This window comes from Dryobates pubescens, chromosome 9, assembly GCF_014839835.1.
Source record: "Dryobates pubescens isolate bDryPub1 chromosome 9, bDryPub1.pri, whole genome shotgun sequence".
In the NCBI taxonomy this organism is placed as follows: domain Eukaryota; kingdom Metazoa; phylum Chordata; class Aves; order Piciformes; family Picidae; genus Dryobates; species Dryobates pubescens.
Window position 1 is genome coordinate 21,328,416 of NC_071620.1, and position 12,453 is coordinate 21,340,868.

The window sequence follows — 12,453 nt, forward strand, 5'->3', positions numbered from 1 at the left end:
TGCTTGGCTGGCTTCTAAAAATACTACAATAGCTGGATGGTACAGTAAGTTAAGTAACAGTCTTTAATTTCGTTTTGAGAACATTTATTGGAAGAGGGAGAGATGGAGCTTAAAATGTGGAGCAAACATGATTTACCAGAAGCCTGGTTTCAGCAGCAGTGGAGGGGGTGATAGACCAAAGAAGGTGCCCACCTTCCTGAGGGAGGGCCTCAGCCAGGGCCTTAAGCTGGAGCTCAACAAGGAGGCCTCTGGCATGGAGCAGTTATGTAACTCTTTTTTTTTTCCTTTCCATTTCTTCTTTCAACCTTGTTTCAGTGTCTGCATGATCTCTGCTACAACTGGCCAAGTGCCACGGTTTGTCTGTGCACAACGGACACAAACAAATTCTGGAGGATCGTGTGAAACTACCCTGAGCTCTTTTAATCACGACACCCTTACCTTTTCTCCTCTGCTGCCCACATTGCTTTAACAGGTGTGGCTTTGTTTTTGCATATCTGTTGATTTACTTCAGCACCTGGGTTGTGCCAGCCCTCAGTGCCCGGAGGAAACCTTTGGTTCCACACTTTGCTCAAGCTGCAAGAGAATTCTGTAGGCCTTATGGGCAGGGGTTTACATCTAATTAGGCAGGTGTATCAGCTTTGTAAGGACAGTACACGCAGTCATTAATCATTGTAACATCTGCTTCTGAAAACATTGATGTATTTTACTGTGACTTGGGCTTAAGCTTTGTGAACAAGGCTTGTGGTTCTCAGCATCTTCTGCACAGCTGATTCCAGAGAGACTGAATCCTATTCCTGTACATTACCAGCAATTGCTAGGTGCTTGGGGGTTTTGTGTAGGGTTTTTTGTTTGTTTGGGGTTTTCTTTCTTTGTTGTGTGTGTGTGTTTCAGTGTTTTGTTTGGGATTTTTTTTGGTGGTGTGTGTTTGTTTGTTTTAATAAAAAGAAAATTTAAAAAATAATCTGTTTTAGTTTAAGAGTTATGGGCTGGCAGCCAGCTGTAAGCCTGGAACAAGCTCTTCTCAGTTAAGTGTGTTACTGCTGTGGAAAACCCAAAGGTAAAAAGATGCACCTTGGCCACATCTCATCCTCTGCTACTACACAGTACTGCACAAATCTTGCTTTCCAATAAGAACTTTTTAAGGCTTGGGACAACTGAAAACTTACTTACAAGTGTAACAAATGGCTTATGATTGTTTTTCCTGTTTCACCTTTTGTTTCTTTTGGGATGTCTGTGTCTCAGATGTCTGGACTCATTCCTGGGAAGTGGAAGCAATGCTGTTAAATTGTGTCAGTGAGGTTTTAGCTACCCAGTAAAAACATGTGATGTTGAATTGCATAGGACGAAACGCACAAAGAAAACTGCACTAGGAAGAGGGATGTTCTGCTGCTTTGTTCTCTGTGCCTTCAGTGTTCACCTTTCAGCCTTTGTACTAGGTTTGAAATAACCAGAGAGTAATTGATTTCAGCCTTAAGTTTTGAATGAAACTTTTCCTAGATAAACATTTCCTTCCTCCTGATGTCCTTGGAACATTTGAAAGAATTACACTAAACTTTCTGGGGAGTAGACTCTTAGTTTTGTATGTGCTTCCTGCAAGTGGCTTTTTCATGATGCAGGCCTCAGATTTCCTGCCTGGAATTTAAAATTGAGATGCTGTGGGCCAGGTTAGTGCTGGTTCTGTGATGTCCCATAGAAAATGAGATATATTCAGTGAAAAAGACTAGCCCTCCAAATGTGGTAATAATATCAGGATGCAATACCCTGCACTTACAAGCAATTTGACAGAGATGGGAGGTCATGAGTTGCTTGTTCCTAACACATACTCTGGTTAGCTCAAGTGAAAGAGCTAGAAAATACTTCCATGTTTCAAGAAACCAAATGCTGGTAGGAGGTCTAATTTTTGTCCTCATTCTTAAGAAGAAATTATGAAAACATGTGAGATTAGCTAGATGTGTCTCATGAAACAACAGCCAATGTCACAAAAATCAGCCGCAAGGACGTGAAGAGCTATAGGGGGAAGTAGCTGATTTGGAGGCAGAGTGCTGAGTGGTCCCAGTTTTCTTTGGCATAGATAGATCGATGCCATATGTATCTTATCATATATTGTTTATTTGTGAAAACTCTCCTTAGTCATACAACTGTTGGTAGTTCTTGCCAGGGGCCTGTGCACTCTTGAGTTGATCCCTGATGATGAAGGCACTCAGGAGTGATGCTTGAGTACTTGAATCAAAACTCAAGTATTTGCTGTTTGAGACAGACGCTTTGAAGAAGAGATATTATAATTTATTTCATCTCTTGTATAACTATATACAGTTCTTATCCCCAAACACTACATCTATTATGTTTTTGAGTATTAGCCTGTATTCCGTAAGCTGGAAATGTTGGACTCAGAGCTCATGGTTGTGCATAGTTGATTTACTGCTCACTGTGTGCGTGTTATTGTTCTGCCATAATTACAGTGTCATTTGCTGTGAAGGTGGTTCTGTGTTTTGACATAAATGTGTGTCATGCTGCTGTGTGTTTATCCCATGATTTGGGCATAGCAGAAATACGTATACAGTCACGTATATTACTGCGGCACAGTTTATGGGCAGTGATATACATTAATGTTGTCAATTTTATGCACTTGTTTCTGTTTTTCCTTACCCACCCTTAACTAGTATATGCAAAAGTATGCCAGCTTTGTGAACCTTGCTTTAAAAGTCCTTCTTATACTTCTAAAACTCAGTGTGACTTATCTTGCTTTTCTTACTTTATTTCACTTCTCTTGCTTCCTCCTGATTGTTTGGGTTTGGGTTGGTTGGTTGTTTTGTTTTGGGTTTTTTTTAATCTGTGAGTAACTGTGGTGTTTCAGACTTAGCCAAATTCAGTTTCTGTTAAAACTTCTTGAAACCTGATCTTCTGAGAGTTCTAGTATGAGAAAATGAAAATAAAAAATACAGGTTGGCATCCAGAGCAATGGATGTTTATCCAAACTGAACTTCTGATTCCTTCTGAGGTTTGGTAGTGCACTACTGAATCTGTTTCAGTCCAGTTAATTAGTTACAAACCCCTAAGCCACAGGCATTGAATTAAAGGAAACAAAGCCTCAAGCCTCCATATAATTTAAAGTAAGAAGAAGCTTTTATTAAACTAAGCAGCGCATTTGCATCCCTGTTTCCCAGTTTGAAATGCAAAATTGATGTACAGATGAGCCAACAGTGTAGTTATTGATTCTGGATTCATGCTATCTGTATTAATGTGATATTCTAGAGTCCCCCTGTTTTCCCTCTTCCAATACTGGTTTCTCCTTTCAAAGGTATGGGAAGGATTTTTTTTGTATCAGTGGTTTGGCTCTGTGCAGTGTAGCTTACAGGGAGTGCAGAATGCCTTGTTTTGATATGATTTTGTGCTTTCCTGTTTTTAGGACAATGTAGATCAGACTTCAACTCATGGTCGTCGGGATCTGATGGAACCGGGTTTCCAAGAACCATCTAACCGCATCTCCTTGAATCACCAAGGTAAGGAACAGTGGGGTAGGGATTCTGGGCTCCACAAGGGAAACCCAATGCACTGCATATGTCTCCTCATTAAAGAAAAGGGAAAAAAAATATTACTGAATGGTTAGAGGAGGATTGCTAAGAAATAGTTGGGGGGTTTTTGTCACTGTTGTCTTATGAACAATGGATGAAGACCATGAAGAACTCGTGCATCTCATGCCAGGTAGCCCAGACTGGAACTGCTGGTCTGGGTGGTAGGTATGCTCTACTCCTAGGAAGAGGGAGGAGGGAAGTACTGAAATTGAATTCAATGTGATGTTAAAGTTGCATTTGAAAAAATATTTGATGTCTGTAAGCAGGGTTCAGGGCTCTGGCTCAACTTTTGCAGGAGGAGAAAAGAGTATGCTTACTTGCTTTGCTTAACAGAAACTGGCTCATTTGGGGAAGGAAAGTTCTGAACAGGATGCAGCTCAAAAATCTTTGCAAGCTTTTGTCCACATATTTGAATTTAAAAAAAATGTTGTTATAGCAGGGACTTCTTATTTCAGCTTTACTTTTTCTTTGAAATCATTAATAACAGAGTATGCCATCTTAACCAGTTAAATCTGTTACCCTCAGAGTTCATGAGAGCTTAATTTGGAACTGAGTCCTTGAAAGTCATCTTTTGTTTTGAAACCAGTAGTGCAGTCAGCACATGCTACTGAAACAAAAGGCCACAAATGTATTACTTAAAATATTTACTAAATATGGCATGATTTACTTTGTCTTTGAAAATCCAGCTTCTTTTGTTTGTGAATGTCATAACTTTTAGGTCTTCAAGACTATTTAAATTTCACAAAAACGTCCCAGAATGTAATGTATGTCCCCAGAATGAGGAGGGTATTTTAATTTACTCCCTCTTCCTAAGTCTTCCAGTTGTTTAAAGCTTTGCTTTCAGTTGAAAACAGAAAGTAGAAGATAATATGTTATTCAATCTAAAGCTTCTAGCAGGACAGACATTGTGTTGTGGTATGCTTGCATGCTTACAAAACAGACCTTATAAATTCCATTTTCCATTTGTAGTAGAATAGTGCTGTCGCGTTGATTTCACTTACTCTGGGCTGTGCAAATCCTGGAGCATTTCTATATAGCTGACTTTTTCTGAAGGTATTTTAAAATACCCTTTTAATCAAGGGGTTTTGTTGGGGAGCACATCCTGTGCAGTCTAAGTTTATGTGAAGAGTGAGAACATGTGTGGCTGCTGAACATTTATTGAAGAGATATATCATATTGTATTTTGACAGCAAAATGCGGTCTTTGTAGCCTGATGTTTCCCTTACAGAGTATGCTTCCTTTTTAGTTCCTCCTTTGCCTCTGTCAATAGTGTAGTACCACAGAAAGATCCATACAGTGTCACCTGATGTGTGGGTTTTCCTCAGCTACTTTGAGACAAATGGACAAATGTCTGTATGTAAAACTGGCCCAAATTAATTTTAGAAACAGCTAAGTTTAAAGAGAATATTTTCATAGAGATACTGGCCGTTGAAGGCTTCTTTATAAAGAAAAACCTTATTAATGTTTTCCCCAGTAGTTTCTGAAATAAAGATCACTTTTGCACCTGCAAATTGTTTGGGATTTTTTCCTACAGCAGCAGACTGACAGTAATCAAATCCAGTATTTCTAAAACTCTTTATGATTCTGTCACCGAAGTAGTTATTTAATATGTTATTAATCTTGCCCCTACCCCTGTGATCATAAAATGCTATTATGGGAGTGGCATGGATTGAGAGCTGAAACCCAAATCCCCAGAGGTGGCCTGGAGTGCTGAGCTGGGTAGCACTTCTGCCTTTGTGCAGTGTTGGAGGGAAGCAGTGTGCCTTACGGGCATAGTATCTGCTGCTTTGGGAACTATTTGAAAGCCGGAAGTGACTGCAAGCGTGATGTTATGTCCTTTGTGTTTTTTCTGTCCAAGTGTGAGCATCTGTAGTCTTTCATAGCCTTGTCCAAGAACTTGAAAGAACCAGTATTTTAAGAGCTACCACATAATTTAGTAACTGATTAATGAGTACTGCACAGAAGAGTAGAGCATGCAGAGCTTCAAAGGGCATTATGGTATGGTCTGAACTAGCTCCTGTGCGGTTGTGTTAGTCACACAGCGAACAGGAAGATGACCTACTGGTCTTGCTGCTTGCAACCAGCAAAGGACTTGTGGGCAGATAATAATTAGGAACAATCTTGTGTATGATGTTCATGAAATGATAGGCTTCTCAATTGTTAGAAAAGAGGGGAGGTCAGCAGAACTGCTACCTGGGACTTTCAGTGGGCGTGCTTTGGTCAGGTTTGGAGACTGGTCAACAGAATCCCTAAAGGATGTGAGACTCCAGGAAAGCTGAATGTTGTTCAACAAGGAAGTTTTAAAGATGCAGGAACAGGACATGCCTTTGTGCCAAAAGATGAGTGGGCAGGGTAGAGGGCTGGCCTGGCTGATAGAGAGATTTGGTTGCTGCTTTGGAAGAAAAGAAGAGTTCCTGATCTTCAGAAGAAGGGGCAGGCCACTCAGGAGGACTAAACAGTTGTGAAGCTATACAGAGGAAAATGGAAGACCCACAGCTTGACTAGAAATTAATCTATCTTCAACTGTTCAAGACAAGAAGAAATTGTTCTACAAATACATTAGCAGCAAAAGGAGGACTAAGAGGAATCTCTGTCCTTTATTGAATGGGAGGGGGAACATAGTGGTCATGAGGACAATGAGGTCATGAGGTACTTAGTACATTCTTTACTTCAATCTGTAGTAGTAAGATACCCATCACTGAGCTGGAAGACAAGGATGGAGAGCAGACTGAAGCCCTCATAATCCAAGAGGAGATAATTAGTGACCTGTTACTCCACTGATACATAAGTCTGTGGGGCCAAAAGTCATACACTCAAGGGTACTGAGGGAGCTGGTGGAAGTGCTCACCAAGCCACTTGCCATTATTTATCAGCAGTCCTGACTAACCAAGGAGGTCCCAGCTGACTGGAGATTGGCAAATGTTATGCCAACAAGGGATGGAAGGATGACCCAGTGAGCTACAGAGCTGTCAGTCTGACCTCAGTGCTGGGGAATGTCATGGAGCAGGTCATCTTGAGTGCCATTACACAGCATGTGCAGGCCAACCGGGTGATAAGGCCCAGTCAGTATGGCTCGACAAAGGGCAGGTCCTGCTTGATGAACCTGATCTTGTACAAGGTGTTCCACTTGTGGAAGAGCAAAAGGCTGTGGGTGTTGTTTATGTGGACTTCAGTGAAGCATTTGACAGTCTTCTGCAGTCTTCTCCTGGAGAAACTGGCTGCTCCTGCCTTGGATGGGTGGCTGCTTTACTGGGGGAAAAATAATGGGTGGATTGATGGGCCCAAGGATCAGTGGTGAATGGAGTTCAGTGCAGTTGGTGACTGGTCATGAGTGATGACTGGTCACAGTATCATGCATGATGTTTCCCCAGGGCTCAGTGCTGGGGCTGGTTCCCTTCAATATCTTTATCGATGATTTGGATGAGGGGATTTAGTGCACCCATGTTCAGTTTGCAGATTAAGCCAGTAGGGAGTGTTGATCTGCTTGAGGTTAGGAAGGCTTTACAGGGGGATCTGGATGGGCTGGATTGATGGTCTGAGGTCGATTATGTGAGATTCAATGAGGCCAAGTGCCAGGTTTTGCATGTTGGTCACAACCACCCCATGCAACAGTACAGGCTTGGGGCAGAGTGGCTGGAAAGCTGTCCAGCAGAGAAAGACCTGAGGGTGTTGATGGACAGTGGGCTTAACATGAACCAGCAGTGTGTTCAGGCAGCAAAGAAGGTCAACAGCATCCTGGCCTGTGTCAGGAATAGTGTGGCAAGCAGGACCACAGAGCTGATTGTGCTCTGGTACTCAGTGTTAGTGAGGCCACACCATGAGTATTGTGTTCAGTTTTGGGACCCTTACTATGAGAAAGACATTAGTGTCCTGGAGTGGCTGCAGAGAAAGGCAGAGAAGCAAGTGAAGAGTCTGGAGAACAGGTCTTATGAAGAGTGTCTGAGGGAACCGGTGGATGTAGTCTACCCTTGACCCTAGCAAGGCTTTTGACACTGTCTCCTGTAACATCCTTGTGAGTGAGCTCAGGAAGTGTGGGACAGAAGAACAGACAGTCAGATGGATTAGGAACTGGTTACACAGTAGAGTCCAAGGGGTAGTGGTCAGTGGTGCAAAGTCCAGCTGGAGAGTGAAGTCCACCAGGGGTCAGTGCTGGGTCCAGTCCTGTTCCACATCTTTATCAGTGACATTGATGAGGGGACAGAGTGTCTGCTCAGCAAGTTTGCTGATGATACTAGAATGGGAGGCTTGGCTGATGCACCTGCAGCTGTTCAGTGAGACCTGGACATACTCGAAAGCTGGGCAAAGAGGAACCTAATGAGGTTCAAAAAGGATGAGTGCAGAGTCCTGCACCTGGAAGGAATAATAAACTGCACCAGTACAGATTAGGAGGTGGTCTGCTAGAGAGCAGCCCTGTGGAGAAGGACCTGGGAGTCCTGGTGGATAACAAGTTATCCATGGGAGAGCAATGTGCCCTTGTGGCTAAGAAGGCCGATGGGATCCTGAGGTGCATTAAGAGTATGTCCAGCAGATCAAGAGAGGTTCTCCTCCCATTGTACTCCGCCCTGGTAAGGCCCCACCCAACTGGAATATTGCATCCAGTTCTGGGCACCCCCGTTCAAGAGGGACAGGGATCTACTTGAGAGAATCCAACGGAGGGCTGCAAAGATGACGAAGGGACTGGAGCACTGCCCTATGAGGAAAGGCTGAGAGACCTGGGGCTTTTTAGTTTATAGTCTGCAGAGGAGACAACTGAGAGGGGAGGGGAGTTTTCTTTTTAAGGAAAACTCATAGTCTTCCTTTCCTTTTTAAGAAAACTGATAGACTTCCCTTCCTTTTTAAGGAAAACCAACAAAGCTGCTTTAATAGATACTTAATGTGAGGAGAAATTTTGGAAGGATTAAAGTTGGCTAAAATATTTATTGTGTTAGGTTCCTTACCTTTTTCCCTTTAGTGTACCTTGCTGTGCTGGTTTAACATAGCCCGTTCTCACACCCCTTGACACATAGATGGGAAGGAAAGTAACACAAAAAACCCTCTGGGTTGAGATAATTAGAGCTTAATGAGATGATAAGATGCACAATTACCTTAGCCTGTTTGCAGAAAAGTGCATCAAAATGCAGAAGCAGCAGCAGAAGCCAGTGACCTCCCCCACTTCCTGACATGCAGCCCACCCAGCGGGAAAATACAGCACCCCAAACCCAGAAACTGAAAGCAGCAACCTGAACAGGAAGCCTCTCATGTTGCAATCTCAACTTCAAGCCTTTGCTCCAGCTAGCACTTTGATTTTGAAGCTGGCATGACAGCAGCATGGTATACATAGAATAGAATACATAGAATAAACCAGGTTGGAAGAGACCTTCAAGATCATCGCGTCCAACCCATCAACCAATCCAACACCACCCAAACAACTAACCCACGGCACCAAGCACCCCATGAATATCAGCAGCAAATTCAACTCAACCCATGACACTTGCCTTAAACACCGCAGCTGAACATTGAGTAACTGTACTTACTACTTCATGTATATGCTTCCAGTTTAGACCTGACCACTTAGCTCAGTGAGCAGAGTAGATCTGCAGTTTCTGTTGAACATTAACTTGCGGCCCTTTGCTTTTCGCTGGGAGAGCTTTGGTAGAAGCACTTGGAATTCAGAATCAGGCCATGGAAAGCAGGGTCTATAAAAATGGTGGTTAGCTTCCTCCCAGGCATCTGAATCCCTTCAGCACAAGCTGGAAAAGGAGCATTCAAGTGGAGACTGAGATATCCCTAAGAACTGTCCTGTGTGAATAAGCTCTTTATTGTGAAGGGTATTTCAAGTACATGTTTCCTGATAAATCACTCTCTTTAAACAAGCAGATGCTTTGTAACTGTTCAGCTTTCTGCTTTAAAATAATGTCTTCTAAAGATTGGAGAGCAGAGAATTCTTTGTCAGGTGAAGAGACTTTAAAATAAGCAGGTTTCATGTGAAAGTCGAGTGCAGATGGAATAGTGTTTTTTCCTAGATATGGTTCAATAGCTGCTTATGTGTGGGTATGTGGATAAACTTGCTTAGTTTTAAGTGTTTTTATAAGACATTATTCAGTATTCACCTTTCAATGACTCTTTTTGCTGTGCAAATTTCATGAAGGTCCTAAATGCAGAGAGCAGGAACTAGGATTTCTCTTTCCCAAACTCTACTTCATAAATTAAATGCAATAGGAAAGAGCAAGTTTCATCCAGGTAAACAATACTAACATCTACTGATGCAAAGGAAGAGGTACACTTCAGTTGCCTATTGAAAGTTATAGAAAGCTGACAACAGCTAGGCAGGATTTGATATTTAATCAAGTCAAGTATTTCTCAAGCAATCCTTCCAGAAGCTGTACTAAAGCCTGTAGGCTTGGAAATGAAAAATGTCTAAACTATGTGGCATTTTCTGAAGAGTTAAAGAAGAGGCTAAGGAAACAGTCAAAATAATTATTTACCATGTTTAAAAACACCAAGAAGTGACACCATGCTCAGGGTGGGACAGGTATTACTATTTTTCTACTTTTTTTTCCTTCAAGAGTGGAGTGTGGAGATGAAGGAAACTGCAACCTACTCAGCCACATCTCGCTTGGCAGAACATTTAGCACACACAAATGTTTAATATTTTGCAATGATAGGTTCTTTGCAGTATGTAGCCTACAGCATTTGTAGCCTGTCCACTAATGAGAAGCAGAGCTGGGGAGCATAGGGACAATATTAATCAAAACACATGCACATGGAAATGCCATTTTGAGGCCTTCTGTAGAGATGAGGGGCTTAAATACTCATTCTCTCTGTCCTATTCCAAAGAATACTGCTGATTCTCCTCACCAGAAAACAGTGCTATGAGTTGCTTTAGCCAACAGCTGTACTTTGCCAACATCCAGCTCATCTTTTGGTGTTTATTGGCTTATAATGCCAGGAAACTTTGCCTAGAGTGGGACGATGAAGATGCTGTGGTTGTGGATTAGTTGGCATTGGGTTTCCTGCCTGTATGGGACAACTTGTTCCAACCAGAACTAGAGAGATCTAGATGAGCTGTCAGTGTGCATCACACTGCAGCCTGCTCTTGAAGTAAATGCTTTCCTGTAGCTCACTAGACAGCAGCTTTTACATGGTTGGTAAATGTCAGCAGTGGTGGAAACCACCCTTCTAGCACACTGCCTGGATCTAAAAAATACAAGCCCATGTAAATATGGACAAACTTTTGAATGAGTGTGGGCTTAGGTGAAGTATTACAATTTAACTCAGAGAAATAATCTTATGTAGTACTCTTCTTCTCCACCACTATTATTATTTGCTTTTAATAATTTTTGTGTCTGCCTCAGGATAGACATATGAGGTTAAGGCAATTTTGTTATTTGTTCTCTAATGAAGAAGCATGTTTACTAACAGCTTGTGCTGCTTCTAATATGCCTCAGTTGTGGAATTCAACTGGTTTATTTGGTGTATCAGAACTAACCCATGTTTTTGCAGAATCCAGCTGGTACTGAATTGAAAATGTAGAGTGAAAAACAGATAGTCTTGTTTGTATTGCAAAGACAATACTGCCAGACACTCATGAATTCTCATGCTTTGTATAAATGTTGTTGTCATTGTCCAGCCTAGAAAAAAACACCATTAATGCCAAAAAAATTTACACTGACTAGCCTTACTCAGAAAGCAGAGCCCTCGCTTCCTGCCTAGCTTTGTCTTGTTTTGGAGAAGGCTTCCATTATATTTGGTGATGAATCCTGTTAGCACAACTGCTAGGAGAGCAGCCATAAATAGCTGTGCAGGAGTATGACTTCTTTCATTATAGTAGTTCCCAAGCCCTTGGGCTGACAGAACTCTGGAAAAAGACGAAGTAGATTGATAGTTAGTGCAACTAATCAGAAATTTGTAGCAAGCTATGGGAAGATTGAGTTTAGCAGGAAGATTCTCTGTGTAACAAGGCTGCTTATGAAGATTGAGTGAAATAAAGGAAACCAGAAGAGCTAGGTTAAAAATATCTTAAAATGTTCAAGAATCAAATATGCAGGTGATTGATTATTTATTTCTTCAGTTTTAGGCATATTTAAAATGAAATATGTTCCTCTGAAGCCACCCAATATGAATAAAGAAAGGTTGAGTATCTTGTAGTTTACAAGATTAGGACATTAAATCTGTTTATAGTCTCAGAATTCAGTGTGTGCTTTGGGTTAATTTCTCTGACAAGGTGTCAGGCTTCAGTGCAGGGAAGGAACCCTCTGTCTTATTGAGGGTGTAACACAGGTTGCCTTGGGGCCTTTATCCTTTGAAAGTTTTACAAGTGGAGGTGTAGAAAAATTTGAGAAAGGTATGATTAAGAAGTTTTACAAGACAATAGATTAGTCTTCCTTATTTGTGTGACTATCAAAGTAAATTTTAAGCCTGTTTTCTTCTGTGGCCCGTGGAAAAATGATAAAGTTATTTCTAGGTTTGCAATGACTCTCTTGCCATGTTAGAGGGGTGATGGTTGCTGGGACAGAGTGATTGCATTGGGAGAGCAGGTGCAGCTGGGCTGGAGAGTTGGATTCCTCGCCTCAGATAATCCATGATGTACCATACCTATTTGACATCTAAAATGTACGTGTATGGGGTTCATACTGAAGATAGAAGGATTGTGTTCTTCCACCTTCCAAGATATGCAGTAATAGGAAGGGGGCTAGCAGGGGGAGGTGGGGCAGGGGTGGGGCAGGGGTTACAGATTCACAGGGTGTGAATTTAGGGTGATTAGAAGCTCCTTTTGTGTTATGATTAAATTATTATCTAAGGCTTTGGGAGGGGAAGGTGTAACTTAGGCTTCTGGATGATGTGATTCTTTTACTTCTTTCCATGTCTTTCTTGGAGCAAGAGGTCATTTACCTCCTTCACT

At 41.8% G+C, this 12,453-nt stretch overlaps 1 protein-coding gene across 1 annotated transcript in view; it reads left to right on the forward strand.

Moving 5' to 3' along the window:
* Positions 1–12,453, forward strand: part of GRB10 (growth factor receptor bound protein 10) — a 152,431-nt gene that overhangs the window by 65,304 nt on the left and 74,674 nt on the right. Inside the window, exon 3 of the mRNA XM_054164071.1 lies at positions 3,407–3,500. Coding sequence (XP_054020046.1) covers positions 3,407–3,500 — 94 coding nt within the window. The remainder of the gene's footprint in view (positions 1–3,406; positions 3,501–12,453) is intronic.